Here is a 27,724-nt window from a genome sequence, read left to right as displayed (position 1 = left end):
GAGCGTCCCCACGACAGCCCAGCGAGCTCTCCACCAACAGAGTGGGTAAGACAGGTGGAAGGACCTGCCGTGTCAAGTGCCCGAGGCAGGTCACACCTTGCTCACACCCATGTGCGGGAGGGACACACCCTGGATATAGGCAGGGCTGAAAAGGGCCTCAGAGATCGTGCAGACCAATCCATTTTACACATGGGGAATCAGAGGCCTAGAGAGGTCAGGGCAATGGGGCCAGCTCGCACAGTTGGTTGGTGGTTGGTTGGGACCAGCACCTAGCTGGCTTCCTGATACCTGGATCGTGGCTGGCTCCATGGCCTGTAAAGTCAGGGGCAGAGAGGAATCTGCCCCTTCTGGGTCCTTCTCTGATCTTGCTTGTCCCAGGGTTGTTGGCTGGGTACATGGTGGATTCCTATAGCCTGGTCTGAAAGCTGACCTTTCCCAAGCCCAGGGACTCCCAGGGAGCTGGAGGGTCTAGGAAGGTAGGGTTGTTCCAAGTCACTGGTGCCCCATCATCTTTAAAACATGGAGGCAGCGCAGGAGTGAGCAGACGTGGGTGCTGACAGTCAAGTGGTGTGAGCCAGGTGCTGTCCTGCCCTGGGGCGAGGCTACCCCCCGCCCCCCCCGCTCACTTCCCCGGGCTGGCTGTGAATCGAATGAGGTGTCAAGAAGAGGTGACAATTGTGAGCCCTTGCTGGGTGCCATTCTGAGACCCACCTAACTGCTGTTCCCCACAACAGTGTAAGGCGGGCACCGTTATCCTCCTTTGACCACTGAGGAAACGGATCTCAGGCCAGGCAGCCGGTGAGCACGAGCTGGGGTTTGACCCCGTGCAGTCTGGCTTCTGAGCAGTGTCCCCTCCCCAGACCGTGCCAGTAGACTGAGTAAAAACTGTTTGTAAGTGGTTTCAAATGATCACAACTAGGAGCTGTCCCTCCACTACTAATATTGCTAAACATTAAGATGAGGCCACGTTTATATTTGTAATAACATTGCTGATTTTTAGACCCAAGACCCAGTGCTGTGTGGCGTTTACCTGCATCCCTGTGGCCCCGGGTCCCTGAGGGGGGTGGGCTGGGCTTTGTAGGGTGCTGCCCCAGCAGCCTCCGGTGGAAGGTGGGGGGCACCCGTCCCTGCTGACAGAGCTCGGACCTTTCTGAGATGGTGTGGGTGGAAAATGCTTCTCTCCACCCTCATCCCTCTTCCTCCGCAAACTCACTCTGGCTTTTCCTGAGGAGCAATGGTATTTCTGTGACCAAATAGAAATAGGGAGGGCTGGGGCACCTGGGTGGCTCAGTGGGTTAAGCCTCTGCCTTCAGCTCAGGTCATGATCTCTGGATCCTGGGATCGAGCCCCACATCAGGCTCTTTGCTCGGTGGAGAGCCTGCTTCCCTCTCTCTCTCTGCCTGCCTCTCTGCCTACTTGTGATCTCTCTCTGTCAAATAAATAAATAAAATCTTAAAAAAAAAAAAAGATAGAAATAGGGAGGGCTTGCATATTTTTAAGTGAATTAAGGCAAACAATGCAAGGCTTCCCAGTAGCAGGATCCTTCCTGGTGCCGGGACTGGGCACTTTGGATGTGTCCGCCCACTGAGTCCCCATGGGAGCCCTCCCTCGGAGGGGGAGCTGTCGTCACGTAGACCCTTTTCACCCCCAAGAGGACTGTCAGCCGCACTGTTAAGGTGAAATGGCTTCCCACCCCTCTCAGCGTACTGAAGTCCCGATAGTTGGCTGCTGTGGTGGAGGGCAGGGGCTTGGAGACAGGCCAGGGGTTGAGCGCTCCCATTTCATCCGTTTGCTCGCTCACCTGGCACACATTTCCTGAGCGCCTCTGCTCAAACATCCCCTCCTCAGGGGTGCTTTTCCAGACCATAAAATGGCGGCCCTCCAGCTTGCGACGCCACCCCTGTCCATGTTATTTCTTTGTATCCTGTACCCCGTGGGCCATGGTACGTTTCTTTCTTTAGTATCTGGCCCTGCCACAAGAAATATAAACTCCACGGGAGGACATACTTTGCTTATTTTGTTTGCTGCTGCATCCCAGGCACCTAGAACAGAGCCCGTCACAGAGAAGGAGCTCAGTAAAGGGGTGTCAGGGGAGAGAATGAATGAATGAAATGGGAACTCTCCAACTCGGGCCCGTCTGATTGCAAAGCTGCCGTCCTCACCACCTCCATCTCCTTCCTGTTTCCCACCGCCCCCCATGCTGAGTCTGATCCAGTGGCTTTGGGCAAGTCACTTCATCTGCGGGGCCTCAATTTCCTCATATAGAAAATGAGAATATTGCTAGGGCCCCTCGAGCTTTAATATTCTATGTGTCAGACTCGGTTGTCACTGAGCGCGTTTCTGGGCACAGAATGTTCCGGTCAGGATTGTCGCCCAGCCCAGGGGCTCTGCTTGCAAATTTGCACCAGTACTTTTTGTCCTGTGAGCCTGATGGCCCAGGAGGCCCCTGGGCCCCCCTCCTATGATGCAGGATGCTCACTCACATCTTGGGAAGAAGGAAGAGGCTTCGGCTGAGCTGATTCCTATGGTTTCTGTGATGCTGCTGTGGCGAGCCCTCCCTGGCTTTACCAGAATGTGCTGATTTTGTCCTTGAGTCCTCCTAGCTTAAATGAGACTCGCCCCCACCCCCCGCAGCCCTTCTTTGTTGGTGACCAGAGCTGCCACTCTCGGCTATTTATGGGAAAGCTTGTCCTCCAATTGGTCAGCAGCAGGATAAATTCTGTGGACTTGTGGGAATCCCCTTCGGTTTTCTCCAGTTGTGGGATGATGGGCAGTAAATCATACTTAATGCACTGCAGATCCGTCCCGATCAAATTCCACTGCAGGCCCAGTACCCGCATTTAGGCTCTGAGCTGGGACCCTAGTGATTGCCATCTCCAGAGGGGCCCCAACCCTTCTCCCCAGTTCTAGTTTTTATTTTTTTTAAAGATTTTATTTATTTATTTATTTATTTGATGGTGGGTGAAAAGAGAGAGAGAGAACAAGCAGGGGGAACAGCAGACAGAGGGAGAGGGAGAAGCAGGCTCCCCGCTGAGTAGGAAGCCTGATGCGGGACTCGATCCCAGGACTCCAGGATCAAGACCTGAGTCAAAGGCAGATGCTTAACCGACTGAGCCACCCAGGCATCCCCCCAGTTCTAGTTTTTAATTAAAACTCTTGTTTAAACTGTAGGGGAGTTACGATAGCCAGCCAGCCAGACATTGCATGGGCCTTAAGTTTTCTCTATTTGAATGCCCTGGTGAGAGGGACCTGCTGACTAGGGAAGGGGGAGGGGCTCATCCTGGCAACACCGGCAAGAACATAGGCCTCCCCATTGCATGCCTTCTGAGGGCACCATTCCCTTAAGAGGCATGGGCCACATGGCATCCTGGGCAGGCTGAGGGCTGAAGGGTCCATGGAACACACACTCCCTTCGGGACACAGTGGAACGTTCGCCTGACCAGATGTGAGGAGGAGTCCCAGCAGAGAGCTGCATTTCTTATAGTGAATTCTGAGGTCTTTTAGGCAGACCGGTTCTGTCTCAGTCCCTTCAAGCCCAAGACCTTGACTGTTCCTGGGATCGACAGAAGAGGGGCGGTGGCAGTGTAGTCACTAAAGACTCATGGTCTCCCTTGGATGTGGAAAGCAGGGAGGTGTCACCTGCTGCTGTGGTTCCCGGCCTGGCCCAGGGAGGGCTGGCGAACTGCACAGACCGGTGTAGACGGCCTCCATCCATCGGGTCTCCCAGCGTCACTACACAGGTAACAGGATCTGGCTGGTCAGGTCCCCTTGAAGCCTGGGTGTTACTCAGTCGGCCAGGCAGTCTGGGTGAAGCTTCTGCTTCGTGGAGCCGCTGCCCGCGCTGTTCCGACGGCACAGATGAGAACAGACGGGACCGCGGATTCCAGAGGCAACTCCTTCCCTTCGTCAAGGAATTACTGGGTAATTTACATCCCTCGAAAGATGCAGGGCAATGGCAGGCCGGGTGTATGCATGTTTAATTTTAAATCCTCCAACCTCCCCTTGACGAGGAGGTACATTGAAACACAGCATGTTGATATCCTTCAAAGGACTCATTTCCCTGGTGCTTTATTTCTTTAAGGAAAAGCATGAAAGACAGATGAGGAATGGCAGGAGCCGGGGAGGGTTTTGCCTCCCCCGTCCGCATCGTGCAGACATTATCTGCTGTAAAGCTGTCACCGAAGGATGGAGAACTGGCTCTTGGCTGCAGTGGCCCTCAGATAGTGTCAGCGCTGAGTGATGACCCAGCATTTGTTGGCACTCAGCAGACGCCTCTAGGGCAGCCGTGCCAGAATCCTTAGCAGAACCTGGTCAGTGCTCCTGCCTGGGGACTGCAGGGGATGCAGGGGCCTATGTGCAGGGTCCCTGCGGTTGGAGCTCTAACTTTTTTTTTTTTTTTCTTTTGCAAGCATTAATGTCCCTTTGAATCACCAGAGAGTTCTGTAAAAATACAGAGACTGACTCAGTCAGTCTGGGGGTGATCCTGAGAGTCCGCATTTCTAACAAGCTCCCCGTGATGCTCCTGGCCTGTGAACCGTATTTGGAATAGAAAGACCCTAGAGATGGCAGACCCCAGCCTCCCTGGGTCCCACTGGGTGGTTTAGCTATGTAGAGCTCAGGAGGGGTAGGGCTTGGCCACCAACCTATGCCACCTGGGGTGGGGGAGGGCTGTGGGGGCCTCTTGAACACTCTAGGACATGCAGTTATGGGAAGGGGGGATACTGTCATGGAGGGCCCTTTATTTGGGGTTGGTGTCTGGTTTGGCTTCTTCTGCCCCCAGTAGGTTTACCTTTCTTTCCTTTTTCTTTTTTTAAGATTTTATTTATTTGGCAGACAGAGCATAAGCCGGGGGGATTGAGAGAGGGAGAGGGAGAAGCAGGCTCCCTGCTGAGAAAGAACCCAGACACGGGGCTCAATCCCAGAACCCTAGGATCATGGCCCGAGCTGAAGGCAGACTCTTAACTGATGAGCCACCCGGGTGCCCCTAGGTGTACCTTTCAGTGCTGATCACATAAGGCCTGTGGGAAAACTGAGTCTGACTCTGAGCTCCTCAGTGGGCACCCTGTGACGGGGAGGAAGACAAGCTCAGTGTTCCAGGCCACTCACTGCCCGGCCTCTGAGTGTGTGCCCCGGAGTGATGGGGGACTGGGGCCCATGTGGGCTCCCCGCCTCTCTTGCTGCGGTCAGCTAATCCTCTTCTGCTCACCCGGTCGCTCTCCCAGGTCCCCGGATGAGAAGGAGCTGACGGCAGCCGAGAGTCACCTTCTCTGAGTGCGGCGGAGCGGGGCTGTGTGGCCTAGGCGGCACCCATGCCGAAGAACAGCAAGGTGACGCAGCGTGAGCACAGCAACGAGCATGTCACGGAGTCGGTGGCCGACCTGCTGGCCCTCGAGGAGCCGGTGGACTACAAGCAAAGCATCCTGAACGTGGCGGGCGAGGCCGGCGGCAAGCAGAAGGCGGCAGATGAGGAGCTGGAGGCCGAGGACCGGCCGGCCTGGAACAGCAAGCTGCAGTACATCCTGGCCCAGATTGGGTTCTCTGTGGGCCTGGGCAACATCTGGAGGTTTCCCTACCTGTGCCAGAAAAATGGAGGCGGTAAGAGGTGGCCCTGCTTGCCCCGACGGGATTCCGCAGCTGGGCCAGGCCAAGGCGTGGAAAGGAGCAGCCCTGTGCTGGTGCAGAGCTGGGGCTCTTGGAGGGTGGGGCTTGGGATTCTCGAGGAAGGCTCCCCAGAAAGAGCCAATGGTTAACAGCGAGCAAGAGGCTGCCGGGAGCGGTGATAGCGAGGACATGCGCTCCGGCCCGGGACGGCCCCGGGCAGACCCCAACGCAGCTGACCAGCCCAGAGACCCCATGCAAGTTGCTTGATCTCTCTGTGCCTCTCTGTTCTTCATCTGTAAAAGGGGAGTACGAGTCGATCTTGCCTCACGGCAGAGTGGGGAGGATTCAGTGGGCTTTACATGTAGAATGCTTAACTCGTATCTGAGGTATAGTGAAGAGCAGCGGTTGGCCATTCTAACGAAATGCTTGCCAGGTGCCAGGCCCTGTTCAGCACTTATTGGATATTAGGCTGAAATGCATGAAATTGCTGGTATTTGAGCGTCTTGGAACAACCAAAATGCCAATTTCATATAATTCAACCACTGATTCCCCCTACACTCTATGTGAGGGGAAGAGTCATCATCCTCATGGTAGGGACTGCAAAACTGAGGCACAGAGAGGTTAGATGACTTGCTCAAGGTCACACAGCTAGTGAGAGTCAGCAGAGAGCCCTTGTGGCTCTTAGTCCCCGTGGCCTGGGACTGCCCCATGCCAGCCTGATGGTTGGCCACAGCTTTGTAGGCATTTCACCTGACTCCTGTCTCTGTTCCATGGGGCTCTGGCCATGGAGCCTTTCCCAGAGATGCAGCCCCATTCAGGGACACTCCCTCCTCTCCAGAACACACCCTCTCTGGCTCAGATGCCAAGTCTGGCTGGAAGCTTCCCCTCCTTTCCAATCTCTGTTGAAGGGCAGAATGTGAGAATGGCCCTTCAAGCCTATATAACTGAGGCCAGAGGCTTTTCTCTTTCCACGAGAGCATTTACCATTCGCTCTCCAAGCTGTGAAAGGTCTTTCCCTGCCCCAATCAGTCAATCAATCAATCAATCAATCAGTAACTGCCAGTTAGAGCTTTTGGTCTGGGTGACGTGGCCAGACTCAGGTCACTGAGTGGCTACAAGATCAGCCCAGAGCAAGGATACAAATCTAGGTGTGTGGCTCTCTTGTGTGCGGAGAGATGATGACAAGCGTCCACGACATGGGAGGACACGTCACCTCTGCGACTCCAGCCAGGAACCTCTAACCTTGTCCTTTGCCTGGTCCCTGGGCACTGATTCAGAGTCCCTCTCCCCACCACACACACTCCCAGGACAGTGGGCTTGCCAAAGCTTTCTTGCTCACAGTGTCACCAGCCCATCACCCTGGACCCAGACCCCGCAGACAGCCCCCAGAAGAGTCATTAGCGCTCTGGATTCTGAGCTCTCCCTTCCCCGTTCCTGCTCGTGCTCTTCTATCCTGTCTCATTCCTAGAATCCCTTCGTATCTCTGCCTTTAACGCTCCCATGGCCTACGAGCATTACGGTAAGTCATCCCAAACGCTTTCTGGAAGGAGTCAAATGATCCCATTTCAGATAAAGGAAGGAGAAAACTGTTGGGTGGGAGAGAGGCAGCTCTGTGGTTTTGAGCCGTGGGGGAGCCGGGCAAACATGGCTTAAATCTGGGTGGGCCTTCTGGAACTCTGCTTAGCTCCACTCGATGCTGAAGTTTCCTTTGATCTGGTTCTCTTAATTGGCTTTTTTCTTTCTGCTGATTTTTATGACAAAGAGGCAACCGTTCTGTTCTTCAAGTGCTGACTAAGACGAAGTAACTTGTGTAATCCTCACAACAGCCCCCCATACCCTGCCCCGGCCCGTTCAAAAGGGAGCATGGAAGCCTGTGAATGTGTGCTTTTCTGAGCCAAAGATGGTCACATATCAGCAGTTTCATGTGGTTCTGCCGAATGTTATCATCTTCTTTTAGAAGACCAAAAGTGGCACAGAGAGATCAAGGAATTGGCCCAAAGTCACACAGCTAGTAAGCGGCAGAGCCAGGATTCTGGCTCAGGAGGTCTAACCCCGGGGGCTGTCTCAGCCCCTACTTGGTATGCATCTCAGCAGGCTGAGACCCAGGTAGTCTTCCAAATCCCAGAAATAACATCAGTGTTTGCTCGAAGCAAGACCCAGAGTAGACACCAAGACGGAGACTGCAGAGATCCAGGAGGTCTCGGAGTTGCCACAGCCCGGCTTCCCAGAGCCTGACACCCTGAGCAGTGCTCCCAGCTGTTGAGAGGGAGGACCCAGAGTTCCCCTAAGTCACTGAAATAGCCAAGGGAATCCCGTTGCGTCTCCAAATTGTATTTTCAAAGGCGGAAAGGGTGCATTTCCAAATGATTTCAACAAGGGTTGATAAGAAAAAGGACCTCTGCCTACCCAGAAAGCCTCACCCAGACCCCTGCCCCGAGCGCTGTGGATGGCTGGGCCGTGGCGTGCGGAGGAGAGCTGCCACCAAGTCTGTGCCCTGGGCCCGACCAACTCGGGCCACTGGCCCCAGTGGCAGGTGGCAGCATGCCCGTGGCCGATCTTGGCTGAGAGCCGCTCTGTGGACAGCACATACGAGGAGACTCTCCCTGGTTCTTTGGGAGAGAGGAGAGAAGCCTTCACAGAAGGCATCAGCCTACCCTTCGGATGCCCCGAAGCCCACCTCCCTGCACATTTTGCCCTCCTGCCCCTGAGGGGATATGGCTGAAATACAAAACCAGTGAGCCGAGTCCCTTCACTTTTCTGCATGTCACGAGTCTCCTCTTGCATTTCCCCGAACCCCAGAGCAGGAGACAGAGCTAGGAGTCCTTCAGGCCCCCTCTCCTTTGGGCACCAGGATGGCCCTCCTTGTTAGTGACAAGAGGAACTTATGTGTATGTGTGACCGCGTGTAGTTGTATGTTAAGTGAATTAGATGCTGTCGTGTGAGGCTGGGTCGGTTACCGCCTCGGAAGCCTTTGCTGATTAGTTGTGTTGGACTCTGACCCCTCCCTTGGCAGGCCTGGAACTCAGCTGGCCCTCCGGAACTGGTCCGTGTGTACGTGCGTGCGTGTGTGTGTGTGTGTGTGTGTGTGTGCACATGAGCTCACATTGCTCACAGGAACCTGCTGCTCCTGCCTCCCAGATTGGGAGCTGTGCTGGGATAGGGCTGTGCTTTCTTTTACCCCCAGATCCCCCTGCTGCTCATGCCCGGCCCAGCATAGACCTGTAGTAAACAGCTGGCTGTTGCCAAGTGCCAGGTCTAGTGCCTGGGAAATGCCTGGTCCCCCAGGGTCGTGGGCAGATTGGCTACATGTGGCATGTCCTGTTTTGGGGGGCAGAGCCACGGGTGGCTGGGGGTCTTCTGGATACTCCTAGCCGGCAAAGCTTGGTCTGGGGGTGTCAGGTGACCACCGGGGCCCTGGTGACTGGGGCCATCTGATGGCTTTGCTAACAAGACTAGGTTGCTGGCACAGCTCTCCGCAGAGATCACTCGTCTGTGTCCAGACACGATTTTAATTCTCCTGCTAAACGCCCTGTCACTTGGAATTGAGATTGCGTCTGCATGGAGCCCAGGGACTGTGAACTTAATTTATCATCTGGAATCTTTATCAAGATCCATTCTGTCTCTCCATTACGATCCTCCTGGCTATGCATTTCCAAACTGTTAATTTCTCTGTCTCGTTCCTCCCAATTGGCTGTAGATTCATGGTGATGCCGGTCAGACCCTGTCTTCCTGGAGAGCTTCCAGGCTCCGCCTCCCCGGAGCTGCCCAGTCTGCTGCGGCATCAGCATCTGCTTCAGAGGCGGGCAAGACCGTGCCTGGGGTCTAGGCCTCTGGGGGGCGAGGAAGCAGGGCCCACTCCATCTGGGGCTGCTCCTTTGGGGCGGGGAGTGAGTGTGAACAGGTGTCTTCCCAGTACATCAGGAGGCGACCAGGGACTTGGCATGTGAAATTCTGAAGAGACGGTACAGTGTCTGTTTGTCTGTCTCTGAATCTAACCTTGTGAGCAGTCCTCCCCCAGAATTTCAGATCAGGGGAGTCAAGGGGAAGAAGGGGGGGCAGGGGAGGCAGTATGTGGTGATGGGTCACACGTGGGAACCAGACCCCTCCTGGAGGAGCACAAGGCCTAGAGCAGTTTGAGGACTGTCAGAGGTGCAGGTGAGACTGCAGGACGTGGCCGTCCGCCCTCAGCCTGGTGCCCTGCTCCGGACGCCCTCCGACACGCCCCTGTCCTCTCCAGGTGCATACCTTGTGCCCTACCTTGTGCTGCTGGTCATCATCGGGATCCCGCTCTTCTTCTTGGAGCTGGCTGTGGGCCAGAGGATCCGCCGTGGCAGCATTGGTGTGTGGCACTACGTGTGTCCCCGCCTTGGGGGCATCGGCTTCTCCAGCTGCATAGTGAGTCGGGGGTCGGCACTGGGCGTGAGCTGGCAGGCTGGGGGAGCCGCTCCTGGGGGACGGGGTTTGCAGACCAGAGTCTGGGGCCAGATCAAGGGTAGGGAGGGAGACCCTGCTCTTGAGAACTGCTTCTAGCTGGCGTCCCAGGGCCATGCATTTCCTACACTGAAAGCGGGCTGTGCTGCCTGGGGCAGGATATAATATTTGGAAATGTTACCAAGGAGGAAAGGCTGGGACATCTCCTCTGGAGTTCTCTGTGGACACGTGGACTGTCCGGGATACCTCTGTCTGCTTACCAGCCCCTCAGCCCCGAGGGAGGGAGGCCCTTCCTCTTTCCTTGATTGAAGAGTATTTGCACTGGGCAAGCGTGGGGCCCAGGGAAAGGCCGCCCTGAGGCATGAGGTCTCATTGCCTGTTTGCTAGGCACAGACACAGAGTGGGAGAAGGTCTCAGACAAGAGCCCTGTGGCTAAACCAGGAGGGGTGAGGCTTAGGAGCAGTGGGAGACAGGGATCAGCATAACAGAGCTGGGCCCCTGCAGGTGGAAGGGGTCTCTCAGCAGCCAGATCGTGTAAAAGCATGGCTTTTGGAGAAACCGCTCAGACCTTCATTCCGAATTGACGCTTTCCTCTTCCAAGTAGAATTCTTCCAAGACTAGCGATCGTGTTTCCAAGACACGAGAAGTGACATCTTTCTGGGGGCAGGCTGCCGCCAGGACCAAAGAGACAGCGGTGTCCTGAGGGGAGGGAGGACACAAGACACCAGTAGGAAGCATCCACAGGGCCTCCAAGAGCCGTTCAGTCTGGGGCCCGTTGTCTGGGGACACAAAGGCTGTGTGGGCCTCCACAGTCCCAGAGGGTAGCTCTGCAACTGTCACCCCGAGTCATCAGGAAATGATGGGGAAATGCTTTAAGCATCTTAGAAGAATTTCAAACTGGAAAGGATTAACATTTTAAGAGTTCATTGCTTAGAGGAGAGATCTTTAATATCTGAAGCATTCTTCTGTGGATTCCCTGAATACCAGATGAACGGAGGATTAGGAGGAGGCCCTCAGAGCCCCTTCCTCCTCCTCCTCTTCCTCCTGCAAGGGAGGCCCATGGACTGGGGGTGGGGGTGGGGACTGCGGCCTTCATGACCCCTACCCCCACCGTGGACCCTTGTCCTCAGGTCTGCCTCTTTGTTGGGCTGTATTATAACGTGATCATCGGGTGGAGTATCTTCTACTTCTTCAAGTCTTTCCAGTACCCGCTGCCGTGGAGCGAATGTCCCGTCATCAGGAATGGGACTGTGGCAGGCAAGTATGGGACCCCCCCCGAGTAGGACCACCCTGGGGACCCCAGCCAGCCCGTCCCAGGAAGGGCTTGAAGGAGCCTAAGAGGCTTAGGCACAGGTTTGGGATTTCATTAACTCGTCACCTTGTATTAGACACCTACCCTCTCTGGTCCATTCTGATGGCCCTTGCCAAGTTCTTAGGTGGATTGAATGAAATGACTGTAGGGAAAACTATGGAAAGTGTGGCTTTTGTTTAGTTGTTTTCAGTAGTCCTGTGTTACTCAAATACCATCCTATCTGGAAACAGCCTTACTTTGCATGCCAGTCTTATAAAAGGCTGGATGATTTATCCTACCTCACCAATGGGTAAACTGAGGTCCAGAAGTGACTTTCCTATGTTCACACCAGGATCTGAGATGAGACACCAGAGGTCTGGCTCCTAGCTCAGGACCTTTCCCGAGGAACTTGGAGCCAGCTCTGCCTAATCCTTACTGTCCTCCACGGATGGAAGCGGGAAGAGGTGGCATGTGTGGGAATTCAGCCAGATCCATGTGTCCCGAAGCCTCCTGGGCCCCATCTGGAGCCCCATCTGGAGTCCTCAGGGTCTGCCAGATCCTGGCTCACCCACAAGGAGCACAGCACCCCACTCCGCTAGCCGCACTCAGCCAGCCGCTCACCCGCTGCCGCCCTGGGTGGGGATCAGGCAGAGGAGGTGACCCCACAGTCCCGCCTGAGGGGGCATTTGTTACTGTTCCAGTGGTGGAGGCAGAGTGTGAGAAGAGCTCAGCCACTACCTACTTCTGGTACCGAGAGGCCTTGGACATCTCCAACTCCATCTCGGAGAGCGGCGGCCTCAATTGGAAGATGACCCTGTGTCTCCTGGTGGCCTGGAGCATTGTGGGTATGGCCGTTGTCAAGGGCATCCAGTCCTCGGGGAAGGTGAGTCGGGAAAGGAGTCCGACCCGTACAGGCGGCTGCAGAAGAGCATGGCAGGCAGGGGGCTGAGGACCCTGGGTTCCACCATGCCATGCAGGGTCTGCTGAGTGGGCTTGGCCTCTTGGGGGCTCAAGATGATGACACAGGTCCCCCGCCATGGGCGTGATGGGTGTGTCACGGCTGTGTCCCTGTTCCCTGTGAACAGCCCACCAGGAGTGGCTGGGAGAGGGCTTGTGGAAAATCAGGGCTTGACCCCAGCCACCTCTGGGATCATATACGTCAGACCCGCTCCACAGACTTTAAAGAGGAAGAAAGCTAGGAGTACAGACCGAGGGATGTTCGTCGAGATCCTAGTCCCTTAGGTTCCCAAGCAAAAGGCCTAGAAGAGCGTTCCCTGAGCAGTTTTTGGTGAAAATCGGCAGCTCACCATGTGTGAACTAAAGGGCGCCTGGAGCAGGCAGGTGCTGTGAGTGAAGAGGCCTGGGGCATCCAAGGGTGGCTTTCCCCTGCTCTCTCAGGGTGCAGCCCAGCCAACCCCACACACCCCCTTCAAGTGAGGGCCCTTTCTTCTTTGTCACATATCAGTATTCCTGGACTGCCAGAGCCGTGGCTCAATCCGTCCATTCTGCAGATGAGGAAACTGAGACCCGGAGCCGGGAAAGCCCCTCCCCTGAGGTCACACAGCCAGTCAGTCCCAGAGCTGGAACGTCTGAGGCTCCAGGTTCCATAACGTGCTTCTCGAGTAGGGAAGCTAAGCCTTGGGAAGGTAACTTGGTCTCAGCCAACCCCTCTTCCCTCTCCACAGGCCAAAATAGTAGCTGACACTTGGGGGCATTTATCAGGTACTGCCACGCATATGAACACTTTTGGTCCACAGCAACCTTATGAGTTCAGAAGCCTTACACCCATTTCATAGATGCACAAACAGAGGCACACAGAGGTTACGTGAATAGCTCAGGATCACATGGTAGGTAAACGGCAGAGCCAGGATCAGAACTCAGGTGCTCTAGCTCTGGACGCATACATGCTTACACCTTCAACACCATCCCACCCAAACAGCCCTCTTGAATTGTTTCGGCATAGCAGACGTGCTGTGAGCATCTCCTTTCTGGGAGCTCTCTGCCGGGGGGATGTAGAAATGCATGAGAAATGCAAGTGCTGGAAATCAGCGGGTGATGTATAATCACAAGAGGCAGGACCTTCTCTGATGTTTTGGCTTGGGAGCCATGCCTGTAACCTCCCGGATGCCTTCCATCAAAGGAACTCTAAGGACAGGGGAGAGCCTTAGGGGGTCCACTGGAGTCAGGGATAGAAGAGCGGGCATGAGACATGAAAAAGTGAGGAGGGGAGAGGAGAGGCTTCCTCGCCCCCTTGGCGGCCCTTGGGGGTGGGGAGGCTGCAGACCCGGCCCTGCCAGCTCTTGAAAGGGGGAGGCTAGCCCCAGGCACAGCCATGCTGACTCCAGCTTGTCTGTGCTCCTGCTTCTGCCTTGGCTCAGTGCCAGGTGTGTGGTGGTTTTGGCCCTGTGCCCAGGGGTCCCAGGGCTTCTTTTTCTGCTGCCATCAGAGGAGGCTCGGGTGCTCTGACTGTGAGCGGGGAGGGGGATGCCCCAGCTGTGAGCGGGGAGAGGGGTGCTGGCCGCAGGGGGCCCTCTGCCCCACGGTGGGTCCCTGTCCTCTCTGTAGGTGATGTACTTCAGCTCCCTCTTCCCCTACGTGGTGCTCGCCTGCTTCCTGGTCCGGGGGCTGCTGCTGCGAGGGGCCGTCGATGGCATTCTGCATATGTTCACCCCCAAGGTAAGAGTCTGGGGGCACTGACAGCTCTGGTGGGCCCGGCCAGCATCCTGCAATTTCGAACTCGCTGAGGACCTGTCTTGGGTCAAGCAGTCATCACAGACCCCTGGAGGCATGCACTGGGGAAGGGGCACGCACCTGCCCCCTAGGTTCCAATGAGAGGGACAGCGCGTCAGTTTGGGTGGAACCGGAGGGAGGCTTCAGGGAGGGCATGACCTGGAAGCGGATCCTATTTCAACAAACGGCCATTGGACATTGCAGTCAAAGGAAGGGCAGGAGCAAGTGTGGAAAAGCACTGGGTATGCTTGAGGCCCTGGTGGGAAGGCAGGTTTGGCTGGGGCATGGGCGGTTTCATCACTGGATCTGTGACAGCAGGAACCAAGGAGATGCCTAAGAAAATTATCTCCCTGCCGGGAATCCCAGCTTGTTCCCAAATCAGGGGAACAGTGTTACTGTTTTATTCAGGATACTAGACCACGCGGAGTGTGATTTTACCCTTACCAAATCCATTCCTTTCGTCTCTCACTTCATCCTCCCATAGCCCAGTGAGGGACCGCTGGGCACATTTCACAGGGCTGTCACAGGGCCATAGGCATCCTGAAGATCTACACGCAGGTTTCTTGATGGTGGTCTTTGCCACCATGTGGCCTTGCCTCTGTATTCCCCCTGGCCACGGCTGGCACGGGCGGGTCCCCTGAGGAGTCAGGGGATTGCAAACGCAGACTGGGAGGCCTTCAAGGTGCCCCAAGCCATGTACCTTAGGAACCCCAGCGGGAAAGGCTGGGGATGTCCACCTCCAAATGCCAACGTATGAGTGAGCAGCCAGCTCCTCGGTGAGACTCTAGGTTGTGGGCATGGGTCAGAATACCACCATCTTGAGGCCCCCAACCTTGGTCCTCGACAGTGCTGTGTCGCACACGAGCTCACCCACACTGGTGCTCACATGGGAAGTTCATAGAGATGAAAGGGACTAGAACCCAGATCCAATGGGGAATCCCTGTTCCCTCCCAGCTGCTGTGCCGCTGGGAACACCCCCGGATATTGGGGGATGGCAGTGGGTAAGACACACAGCACTCACATTCATCAGATAGGAAATAACGCTGGCTCCCAGCAGTCTTGGATGTAATATTTGAGGCTGAAGTGGGCCTCCTGAGCCATGCGGCTGACATGAGGTCATCGTGAACCTGTGATACCCGACAAAGAAGCAAAATGCAAACCTGGCACGTTTTGGGGGAGAGACAGCCATGAGAAGAAAGCCAGTGGTTTTTATGACTTACTTCTACTGTATTTCTAGAATGAGGATCAGTCTAACCTTTTCACTTGAGTCTTTCAGTTATACTTATCGGGGCTTTGGGAGGAAACGGTATACTCTGGAGATGTTCATAAATAGGGAGAGTCACACATGTCTCCAGATGGGCGGGCCCATTGGTGGCATACATCTTGAGAGAGCCCAGGACGGGATGGATTCATGAGACTGGTTTCTGGTCCCAGCACACACAGTACAGCTCCCCATTTGACTCAGACACTCTTTCAAACATCGGTTTAATCATACAATGTCTCAGGCATGTAAACACACACATATATAATAATATAATAAACATTGGAGAGGCCATAAAATATTACAGAGACCATAAAATTGTCCTCATAGCCTGCCCTGATCCCATGTCTTTCCTGCCCCAAAGATAAGCACTATCCTGAACGTGGGGTGTATCCTCCTAATACATTTCTCTCTCTCTCTCTTTAAGATTTTATTTATTTATTTGAAAGAGAGAGAATGAGAGAGAGAGAGCATGAGAGGGGAGAGGGGCAGAGGGAGAAGCAGGCTCCCCGCTGAGCGAGGAGCCCAATGCAGGCCTCAATCCCGGGACTCCAGGACCATGACCTGAGCCAAAGGCAGTTGCTTAACCAACTGAGCCACCCAGGCACCCCCTAATACATTTCTTAAAATACATGTATTTTATCTCATAATGCATGTATGCGTATGTGTAAACAACATACCACATTTGTGCATACTTTCAAACTTTACATAAGTGGCATCATGTTATAATGCATTTTCCTGTGGCTTGCTTTGGCTTTTATTTTTGCTCAGCACTGGTACTTGAGATTTATTTAGAGTGCTGTTTGTAGCTCTAGTTCATCCATCTTCCCTGCTGTGTCGTAGTCCACTGTCGCACTAAACTGTGCTCATGTATGAGCACGTGAGGCTCATTTATGTTGTTTCCAGCTTTCCCCACGGCTAGTAATGCTACAGTAGACGTTATTACACAGGTCTCCACTTGCACAATTTTCCCGAGGGTGTCTGTATTTAGGAGTGGAATTGCCATCTCAAAGGGTACATGTACCTTCAGTTATGCTAGAAGGTGGCCACACTGCTCTTCAAAATGGCAGCCAAGGTCAACACTCCCACCAGCTGTATGGGAGAGTCCCTGTAGCTCCAGGGACTTCTGTTTTTGCCACTCAGATGGTTGCAAGATGGTGGGTGTGCCCTTGGAACAATAGAAGGCCCTCCTTTCAAAAACCTTTTCCTGGATGTTAAGGAAATGGTGTGATACCACTTCAGCATCTGCAGGGGGCAGAGTCCTCCTGAAGTGAAGTTTAAAGAAACCAAACCCAGAAGGCCCTTGAAGAGCCAGGTCATCAAGACCCAGCAGGTGGCCCTGACCCATCTAGCTCTTGGGACTTTTAGTCTGGATAAAGCCTGTGGGCTCGTCTGAGCAGTTCTATGGGGCAGCCCTTAACCTTGGATGGATGTGTCTCACAGGGACGGGGAGGCCTAACTTCTCCGTCAAGGATCCCTTTCATAGCCTGTGCTGCAGGTAAAGCTAGTAATGATGGCTGGGTGAGGCCATTATTTACAAATTCCTCCAAGTCATCCACAAGAAAGGTGGATCCACTCTCAGAAATAGTCTTCTGACTGTCCATACCGGGCAGTCTACTCTTGTAGAGCTGGGATTATTCCAGCACAGGATTGGTGAGATATGAGGAACCCTGGAACCATTTCAAGTTCCTGACCTAGAAGAGTGTTATTGAATACTAGGATCATTACACACAGCTGCTCAGGCTGTGCACTGCTCCATTTATATCGACCACAATGGGAATGAAATCCCCAGGGGTCATGCCATTTGGCAGCCATGGCAGAGTCCAAGAGGACTTTGGCCAGGGCATCTCTGAATCCACTTGAAAAAAGCATAGGCTCTCCGTGGATATGCTGCATGTCCTCTTACAAATTCTTCCAACATCAGGAATAATGCAGTGTGGCCAGGATACCATGATGACCCACTAGCATCTTTGATGGGACAGTAACTCATGTTGATGATAATTAAGTTCTTGGATTCCTTGGGCAACCTCTCTCCTGATTACTTTCTTTCCACCAAAGAAAAACCCAAGTGGGGCACCTGGGTGGCTCAGTGGGTTAAGCCTCTGCTTTCAGCTCAGGTCATGATCCCAAGGTCCTGGGATCGAGTCCCGCATTGGGCTCTCTGCTCAGCAGGAAGCCTGCTTCCCCCCTCTCTCTGCCTGCCTCTCTGCCTACTTGTGATCTCTCTCTCTCTCTGTGTCAAATAAATAAATAAAATCTTTAAAAAAAAAGAAAAGAAAAGAAAAGAAAAACCCAAGTTAGCATGGAGGGCCACAGAATTCACCATGTGACTTGCTCAATACAAAGTCGCAGATTATGGTAGACTTCTCACCACTAAAACTTGCAGAAAGTGTTTATCAAAATTACAGCTGTTCATGTCCTTTGGCCCAGCAATTCCACTCCCAGGTACTTGTCCTACTGATATATTCACTCACAAGCAAACTGATCTGTGCACAACATTGGTCACTACAGCCTATGTTTTAGTGGCAAAAGATTGAAAACAACCTGAATGGCCATCATTCTTTTATCCCTTCATTCCGCAAAGGTTCACTGAATGCCTGTTATGTTCCAGGCTCTGTTGTGGGTCCAGCCATGGACCAAGCAGACAAACTTCCCAAGCCTCCTGGATCTTGTATTTTAGGGAGACAGACAATACAAGAGTAAGGAGTTGTTGGGTGGTGTTGCTAAGGAGAAAAATAAAGCAGAGAAAGAAGGATTAGGGACACCAAGGAGAGGGGTTGCTTCAGCTAGGGTTCAAGGAGGGCCTCCCTGAGAAAGTGGCATAAAAAGTAAAGACGTGGGAGATGGGGGAGCAGGCTGTGTGGATATCTGGAAGTAGTACATTCCATTCTGGAGGGAGCAGTAAGCAAAAGGCCTTGAGATTGGATGTGTCTGGCATCCAATTCAAGGAGGGGATTGGATCTGGAATGGGAGGGGAGAGAGGTAAGGACATGTGGTGAAGGAGATCATGGGAGGCAGATCACGAGGGTCTTGTGGGCCAGTGATGACTTTGGGGTTTACTCTTGGTGAAATGGAAGCCATTAGAGATTCTAAACAGAGGAGCAATATGGTCTGACTTCTGTCTTTGAAGGATCCCTCTGGCTGCTATAGAGAACCTGAGGGGACAAGGGTGGAATGGGAAGACCTACCAGACAGCTCCATCCAGGTGACAGGTGACTTCGATTTGAGCCCAGATGATGGCAATGGAAGTGATGAGAAGTGGTCGGATTGAGGATACATTTAGGAAGTAGGGTCAACAAGATTTGTTGTTGGATTGGAGTTGTGGGGCAAGAGAAAGAGAATGGTCAAGGATGACTCCAACATCTTTTGACTGAGCATCTAGAGGCATGGAGTTGATATTTATGGAGATGAGGGCAAACGATGAGAGGAGCAGGTTCAAACTACTGTTTTGGACATGGCAGGTCCAAAATGTCTAATAGATATCCAAGTGGAGGGGCCCTGGGTGGCCAGTCCATTAAGCATCTCTGCCTTCGGCTCAGGTCATTGTCCCAGGGTCCTGGGATCGAGCCCCACATTAGGCTCCCTGCTTAGCGGGGAGCCTGCTTCTCCCACTCCCTCTGCCTCTCCTCCGCTTGTGTTTGGTTGTGCACTCTATCTCTGTCAAATAAATAATAAATACAATCTTAAAAAAACAAAAGATATTCAATTGGAGATGTTGACTAGGCAGTTGGAAAGATGAGTCTGCAGGTCAGGTGGAGGTATAAATTTGGGAATCAGATAATTTGAAACTATGGACTAATGAAAGCCACCTGTAGAATGAACATAGAGAAGAGGACTGAGCATCAGGACCCAGCATTTAGGGGTTGGGGGAAGGGTAGCCAATGTGGGAGGAGGAAGAAGAGGAGGAGGAAGGGGAGAGAGATGTGGATATGTCGATCCCAGAGGCAGAGAGGAGAAACTGCTTTAAGGAGGGAATGGTCAGCTATGTCCGAAGCTGCTGAGAGGTCAGGTGATGGGCCTGACCCATCAGAAAATGAGCAGTGCACCTGGCTGCAGAGGGGTCCCTGGTGAGCTCAACGAGAGCTGTTTTGGTGGAGTGCTGGGGACAAAGTCTGAGCGTGGTGGGTTCACGGGAAAATGGGACATGAGGAATTGGGAGACAAGTGGTAAAGACTACTTGTTTTCAGGAGTTTTGCTCTACAGGGGAGCAGAGAAATGAGAAAGGAGTGGACACTGGAGAGGGTCATGGGATCAAGGATGTTAGTATATCATCCAGCAATTCCATTCCTAGGCACATTTCCAAGAGAACCCAAAACACGTTCACATGAGAACTTGTACACAAATGTTCCTGGCAGCATTGTTCAGAAGAGCCAAAAAGTAGAAGCAGCTCAAATGTCCGTGAACAGATAAGTGGAAAAATCAAGAGTGGTGTGTTTATTGGATGGAATGTGATTAGGCCATAAGTGGGAATGACATACTGGCACCTGCTACAACACAGGTGGACCCCGAACACATCAGGCTAAGTGAAAGAAGCCAGTCGCCAGAGACCACATATCATGTAATTCCGTTTACGTGAAATGTCCAGAATAGGCAAATCTGTAGAGACAGGAAGCAGACTAGGGGTTGCTTAGGGCTGGGTTTTGGGGGAGATTGGAGGAAGAATGGGAGTGACCATTAATGCGTGTGGGCTTTCTTTTCAGGGTGTTAAGAAGTTCTAAAATTGGTCGTGGCTGCCCAACTCTGTGATACGCTAAGAACTGTTAAATTGTACACTTTTTAAAAACCCAGCACAGAGTGGGAAATCACTGCTCTTGGGTGGAGGGAACCAGAGTGCTTGAATGAGCAGGAGAGGTGGGACCCGGTGCCCAGCTGGAGGACGAGGGGGAGTGTGTGGTTTTGTCTGGGAAGGAGGAAGCGAGGGCATCATTGAGAGTCCGAATGGTGGAAGGGTGGTGGGGGCCTAAGGAAGGGTGAGTGTGAGGTGACGGTGCAGGGGATGGGGAAGGCGTGCAGCCCAGTGGAGCGGGGAGCACCCTGGCAGTCAGGGTCATGGGTGTGAGGTGTAGTCAGCCAGCATGGCGCCGTTAACATTTGTCAGGTTCCAAGCTGGACAGTTCCTCCTGGTTCACGCCTCGGAAAGCATGCCAGTTCCCACAGTGAGGGACTACTTAGAACAATCCTGTGATTTACAGTGGACGGTGCTCACTGGGTACCGGGCACTGTTGCCCGCACCTGACAAACATCAGCTCATTTAATGCTCATGATAACCCTGGAGGCAGAGGTTATTCTTGCCATTTTGTGCGTGGGGAAACTGACACACAGGAAGGTTGAATAACCCGTCCAAGGTCCCAAGGTGTGTGCTGTGTGATTTCTCCAGCTGGGCTTAGCTGCTGGGGGTCGGTGGGGGGTTGGGCCAGGATCAGGAGGCAATGACAAGTGACGACCACGGAGGGAGGTGGCTGGGGAGTTAAGAGGGTAGCAAGCGAGTAGCCAAGGGATGGGCCATTGACTAAGCTCATTAAGAAGGGAAGTTAGGACACACAGGGTTGGGGAGAGTGAAATGTAGGTAGGTCCCAGGGAGGCCAAAGAATTTTGGAATCAAGATACTAGAAGAATGGGGTGCTTGGGTGGCTCAGTGGGTTAAGCCTCTGCCTTCGGCTCAGGTCATGATCTCAGGGTCCTGGGATTGAGCCCCACATCAGGCTCTCTGCTCAGCAGGGAGCCTGCTTCCCTCTCTCTCCCTCTGCCTACCTCTCTGCCTATTTGTGATCTCTGTTAAATAAATAAATAAAATATTTAAAAAAATACTCGAAGGAGTGAGCTGGAAAGATGGGGTGCTTGGGGGTTCAGGGTCCTTAACGTTGAGGTCCTTCTTGGAGCATAGCTCTCAGATATGACAGAGGCTATGGAATGACCCTAGGAGTGGGGTGAAGGACAGGACTGGTGGAAGGGAGGAGCTGAAGGAACTGAGAATTCTGATGGCAGTAGAGCGAGACAGAGAGAGAGAACCTTGGGATAGCAATGACGACCTGGAGGGAGGGGCGGCACCCCGCCCACCTCCAGGCCTGAGGGCAGCATGGGCAAGTGCGAGAACAGCCTTTACCCCAGGGGGCTGAGGGGAAGCCTTGGCCTCAGGCCCACCCTTGACCAATCAGACTCCAGTCAGCAGACCGGTTAATTGGGATCACTGGGCAGGGTATCCAGGTAGCAGTAACTATTGAAAGCTCCCAGTGGTTCTGAGGTGCAGCCAGACTGGAGAACCACCACGTCAGAGCAAGGAGGACCATCCAGGGAAGGGTGTGGAGATGGGGGATTTGAGGGATGATGGACTGTGAGTTCCAGAAGCCCTAGAACTCTGTGGGTCCCCAACTCAGCACAATGAAGTAGTGTTGAGCCTGGGGCAGGGCTGTGGCCATCTCCAGTGTGGACGGGAGGCACTGAAGGCTCAGGGGCAGAGGGCAGTGACCTTGACCCGCATGAGTAGAGGAGGGCTTCTAGAAAAGATGACCAAAACAGGCCAAGCTTATTGCCAGAGGGTGGGCTCTGGAGCCAGACTGGCTGGTTCGGGTCCCAGCTCATCACTCCACGGTCCGTGGTCCGAGGGCAAGATCCCTGGGGAACTCACTTCGTTTTCCTCAGCTGTGAGATGGGGCGAACCATGGTAGTTCCCTGACAGCCTTCTCGGGAGAGAATGGAGGGCTGCTCCCGGTGTGCAGAGAGTGCATGGGAAGCCCTAGTGATTATTATTCTCTCCCTCGTGAAGGTGACACTGTTCTTGGGTGGTGGGAACCTGGTGCTCCAGTGCCATCTGGTGTCTCGCGCACCGGCAGGGGCATGGCAGGGCTGAGAAGCAAGGGCGTGGGCTCTGGTCATGCACTGGGTCAGGCCAGGAGCTGGGGAGCTGCTTGTGGATTCCGAAAGCATCTTCGTGCCGCTGAGTCAAGTGCGTGAAACACCTTGTTCTCTGTGTGAGGAAGTGACTCAGCCGTTGTGCCAAGGAGGTGGCAGGAAGCCCTTGCTGAGTTTCAGGGCATCTGCCCCCCCACGCCCTGCTCTTCCCGGCTGACACTGAGGAGGGTGCAATCTTTGTCTTTGGTGAGGAGAGCCCATTTCCCACCTCTCCTCTTGCAGTCACATCCTGACGTTTGGCAAGGACATTGGGCTTCCTGAGGTCTGGCCATGAGTTCAGCCTCTTGGACACTATGATCAGGACCTTGTTAGAATTATGAACCAGCACCCCAGAAATCCTCATAGATCCCCTTTGTTTTCTTTTCATTTTTTATTTGAGAGAAAGAGCAAGAGCAGAGAGGAGAGGGAGAAGCAGACTCCCCACTGAGCAGGGAGCCTGATTCGGGACTTGATCCCAGGACTCTGAGATCATGACCTGAGCTAAAGGCAGACACTTAATGAACTGAGCCACCCAGGTGCCCCTAGGACCTTGTTGGAATTATGCACTAACATCTCAGAAATCCTGATAGAGCCCCTTTAAATTCAAATGACAGGCATTGAATCCTAAAGGTGACTGACTCACTTTACCCCCAGATGAACATGGAGATCTGGTCATCTCCATCAGCCAAAGAGCCCCTCCAAGCCCCATTGAGAGGGGTGCCCAGGCTCACATGGAGCACTTTTCTCCTCGAAGGTCAAATTTTGGCACTGTCAGGTTGTTTCCTGGGGCCTCATTAATAGTAGATTTGGATCCACCGATTTTCCTCAAAATAATCTAGGGCTGGGGGTTGAGGGTACAGAGGAGACCAGATAGGCCCTATGTTGGTTGTTGTTGAAAATTAGTGATGGGTACATGTGGGTTCATTATACTATCTTCTCCACTTTTGTGCATTTCATAGTAACTGTTCTGTAATTTTTTTAAAAAGATTTAATTTATTTATTTGACAGATCACAAGTAGGCAGAGAGGCAGGCAGAGAGAAAGGAAGGAAATCAGGCTCCCCGCTGAGCAGAGAGCCCGATGTGGGGCTCGATCCCAGGACCCTGGGATCATGACCTGAGCCAAAGGCAGCGGCTTTAACCCACTGAGCCACCCAGGCGCCCCTGTTCTGTAATTTTTAAAGATGAGGAAAGATCAGCAAATACAGTCTTAACATACAAATAATTTTTCTTCCCATTCCAAATCATGACATTATGTAAGATATTCCTACCCTGTCCTTAGGGAGTCTGTCCACCATGTTGGAGGGTGAGCTCAGATGATGCAGTCTGATTATGGCAGCCTCCCTAGGGGGCTGGTGATGTTGATGGAGGTTGGCCCTGAACAGTGGCTGGGCCTAGGAATTCACCCATGTCTTATTTTTAGCTTCAGGGAGTGATAAAAATCCTAACAATGACATGTCTGGGTCTCACATATGATCCAGATCCTTCTGTAAAAACTTTAGTAATGATTGATATAGATGAAAAATGAAATAATCACCAGAAGGAGATGAAGAAGAGGAGGAGGGGGGGGGGGGGGGGCGGGGAAGGGGGAGGTAGGGAAGCAAGACAAAAGGAAAGGAAGCCAACATTAAAATAGCCATGCTTTAAAAAGCAGAAGTTTAAAGCCATAAGGATCTTCTTGTCCTAGAAGCCTGCATCCTCATACAAAAAGGCCAGGAAAATTTCACAGCGCCTGGTTTGGTCCTTCCCGCTCAGCTCAGATTGAGGAGACAGCCTTGTCTCTCTTGCCCCCCACTCTTTTCCTTGACATTTGTGTACCAGACAATGCTTACACAAAGACGAACAGGAGATGGGCTCCACCCCTCAGAAACACAAAGTGTTGAAAAGAAGGCAAGGGCGCCTGGGTGGCTCAGTGGGTTAGGCCGCTGCCTTCGGCTCAGGTCATGATCCCAGGTCCTGGGTTTGAGCCCCGCATCAGGCTTTCTGCTCAGCAGGGAGCCTGCTTCCTCCTCTCTCTCTGCCTGCCTCTCTGCTTACTTGTGATTTCTCTCTGTCAAATAAATAAATAAAATCTTTAAAAAAAAAAAAAAAAGAAGGCAGACATGTGAACCTGAGATGCAGGTGTGGACCACAGCGGCAAGAGCCCAACGACCATGACTACCTCTGCCAGAGGCATCAGGAAAGGCTTCGGGGAGGAGGTGATATTTGTGCTGGGTTTTGAGAAATAAATGGGAGTTTCACCACAATGTGAGTAGGAGAAAGGGAATTCCAGGCAGAGGGAACAGCCTAGGGAAAGGCTAGAGGTAGGAGACTGCTATGCTTTCAAAGAGTAAGTTCACTGCCTTTAGAGATAGGGACAAAGAGTGGGAAAAGATTTTCCGGCAGACACAACCATCAAGGATGTTTCCCTAGGCAAGGGGGATGACCAGGGCTGTGTCCATCTCAATCTACCCTCTCTTACAAAATCTTGTGCTTCCTCCTGCTTGGAACTCACCGGACCACCCAGAGTCTAGCCTTTAGGTCTAGGTTTCTAGTCCGAGGGAGGTGCCCAGGTTCCAGCCGATTGGTAAAACTGACATGACTGACACTTGTGAGCATCATTGCCCTCCAGGTGCAAGTAATTTCCAGAACTTTCTGGGAGGATCATTCAAGAACCCACCCAGGAGAGGGGAGATACAGAGACCTTTCTTTCCCAGTGGGACAATGATGACTTTGTTCTCCTTTTAAAAATAATCTTCGAATTTCTGTATAGGCCCCTGTGTCCTTACTCACAATGCCAAAATCCAAATAGCCCCGAAAAACAAAAGTTGTTTTTTCTTTCTCCTGGAACTCGTTTGGCGGCAAAGTGACCTGAACAGATGTGAGGCTATTTATAGTCTTTATTGATTCACTTGATGTGAATATTCATATTCTGCTGCAGAAATACTGATGTGTTTGATTATGGGGTGCGGCCCCAGACCCCACCGGGGGTGTTATGTAATTGTGCGGCATACGTACCACATTACCTTTCTAAAATAGAATGAGGAACAAGAGCCCAAATTCCACAACCAGTCTGGCCTCAAGGCTTTTAGATAAGGAAATGTGGGCCTGTCCTACTTTTATAAAGATGCCATTTCGATCACAGGGGACCCTCAACAATGTGGGCTAACCCTACCCCATTTCCCTGGCATCTCATTCTCCCTGCTTCACTGTGACCGTTTTCAGCCTCTTCCACCTGTCTGCATGTCCTGACCTCACCCCAAACAGATGATTTGGCTGTCTGCTTTCCAGGGTGAACAGGAACCGCCGAGACAGAAACTCGTTCACAGACCCGGAATGTCCAAACCGGTCTGTACCTGCCTGCCACATCCCGTCCTCTTGTCCTGGTCCCTCCGTGAGCAGCTCCAGGGTCTCCGAGGGGAGACAGCTCCCTGCCCCTCTAGATCCCCTGCCCTCCGCCTTTACCTATCTTCAAGTCACTGCATTAAAGACAAAAATGAGACAACAGATAAAAAATCAGCTCACTGATTTCATAGCCTCTGCCTGAACCTGCTGTCTTTCTCCTCCTGTTCCAAGACGAGCTTTCCAAGGAGTTGATTATCCACCTTACCTTCATTTCTTCCCCTCTGCTTCTCAGCTCTCCTGACTCCTACCTGACTCTGGCCCCATCAGCTCCGACCCAGCCCACCAAGGACAGGCTCACCCTGGTATATTTCTCTGGGTAGCATGGGCCCCTTGCTGTCCCAGCCCTTTAGGTGGCCTCTGGATCCAGCCCTCTCTTGCTCCTCCTCCTGTCTGGCCTGCTGTACCTCCTCTCCCTCCCTTGGGAGACCGTCTTTGCTGCACTGAACCTGGAGATGTTGCCTGGCTTGCCTCTTCTCACAACTCCACGGTTGGGGTTCCTCCCGGCACACCTGCTCCTCCCAGGTTATATCTCTGGCTCAGCCTCTCTCTGGCCATCAGACCCACTTGTCTGCCTGCCCACTAGACATCTCCTCTTAGATAGCGTAAAGACACATTAAATTCAACATTTCTGCAGCGAATGCCTTGATCTGCCCTGTTCCAACCCCATCAAGATCTTTCCCTTCTTCTCGGACTCTGTCTGTACCCTGCCAGGTACGCGGGCCAGAAGCATGGCTGTCCCCTTGGCATCTGACCCTCCAGCATCCCTCCATCTCCAGTCCGTGGCTAAGGATGGTTTGGTTGCTTCCTTCCTCCACCCCATCCCTTAGTGGTTTCCCATAATAAGTGCTTTCTTAGGCTTCTTCCACTTAGGATCCCTACAGGACTTCTGATTGGACTCCTCTGCCCCCTACCTCCTGCCTCACCTCTACCTCTACCGCCTTGTCCTTGCAGCTTCAGGCAGCCTGGCCTCTTCCCCTAACTTTCACATGCCCTCCTCTTTCTGCCTTGACTCCAAGTCTCTGCACACACTGTTCCCTCTGCTGGTATGCTTTTCCTCCCCTCTTAGCCTTGCCTTCATATCTCTCAGATGTCACTCAAGGATCTCCTCGTCCTGGAGAAGCCTGTCCTGCCTTCCTGCCTGGCTCAAGGCCCGCTTCTACAGGCTCTCCGAGCACTGGGTACCTGGCCTCATGGGCCCTGTCCTACTTGCAACTCAGCATCTGTTTGCAGAGTCACTTGACAGTGGCCGTCTCTCCCATTAGAATGTCAGCTCCATAGGAGCTGGACCTTGCCTGTGCTTGCTCTCCACGGCTCCCCATCACCCAGCCCCAGGCCTGACCCACAGCTGGTGCTCAGTGTTGCATGGATGAGTCGTAGTCACAGGGAGGCCACACGGTACTACTGAGGCTGCAGAGAGTCATGGGACAGGGGGGAGTGTCGCCTGCTCATGGATGTCAGGGGCTCGTAGCTCCTTAAAGCCTGGCTTCTGGGCTTTCTTGGTGGACCAGAGATGACTTTATTTTGTGCAAGGTGGGGGACACAATCTCCCCTAGAACACACATGCTTGTGGGCCAAGGCTCCATTGGCATACTGATCCTAAAGTCTCTACTACCATTGTCCTCCTCTTCCCCGTCAGCCTGCAGTATCCGCCCCCCCAGCAGCACACCCCCTCCAAGCTTGTCAACATCCTCTCAGCTAGTGGAGGGACTCCAAGTGCTCACATAGACCCAGGGAGCTGCTGAGGTGGCAGGCGGGTAGGTCTTTGTCGTGGATGTTAGGGCTGTAACAGAGCTTCAAGTCCAGTGCCTCAGTGGGCACACGAGGAAGGACTGAACCTTGGGCACTCAGCGAGGGGAGGTAGGCCAAGACCAGGTAGGGCTGGTGCCTGCAGGGATGGCAAGCTGTCTAGCGCCTCCTCGCCTCCCTGGTCTGTCACTCGGGTAGACCTCAGCTACAGAGGTCCAGGGGCAATGCTCAGAGGAGTAGAGGCGTCAGGGGATGGTGTAGGACGGTGTCTTGGGCCACATCAGACCACCTGTGCTTGAGCAACTCCTCTGTCCCAGCAACCAGCTCTGTCACTGGGAGCAAGGAATTTCCACCGTGGGGGTCTCTGTTCACTCTTTCTGGAAATGTGAATAAT

General features: G+C 53.2%; 1 protein-coding gene across 2 annotated transcripts in view; it reads left to right on the top strand.

The window, feature by feature from the left end:
* SLC6A17 (solute carrier family 6 member 17) overlaps positions 1–27,724 on the top strand; it is a 48,409-nt gene that overhangs the window by 11,428 nt on the left and 9,257 nt on the right. For both annotated transcript variants that reach the window (XM_047727405.1, XM_047727406.1), the window contains exons 2-6: positions 5,223–5,595; positions 9,839–9,996; positions 11,163–11,289; positions 12,025–12,206; positions 13,889–13,999. In XM_047727405.1, coding sequence (XP_047583361.1) covers positions 5,310–5,595; positions 9,839–9,996; positions 11,163–11,289; positions 12,025–12,206; positions 13,889–13,999 — 864 coding nt within the window. In that variant the 5' untranslated portion in view covers positions 5,223–5,309. The remainder of the gene's footprint in view (positions 1–5,222; positions 5,596–9,838; positions 9,997–11,162; positions 11,290–12,024; positions 12,207–13,888; positions 14,000–27,724) is intronic.

Source organism: Lutra lutra, chromosome 4 (assembly GCF_902655055.1).
Source record: "Lutra lutra chromosome 4, mLutLut1.2, whole genome shotgun sequence".
NCBI classification, from domain to species: Eukaryota; Metazoa; Chordata; class Mammalia; order Carnivora; family Mustelidae; genus Lutra; species Lutra lutra.
The sequence above is the reverse complement of the archived record's forward strand: the minus strand, read 5'-3'. Positions and strand labels throughout refer to the sequence as shown.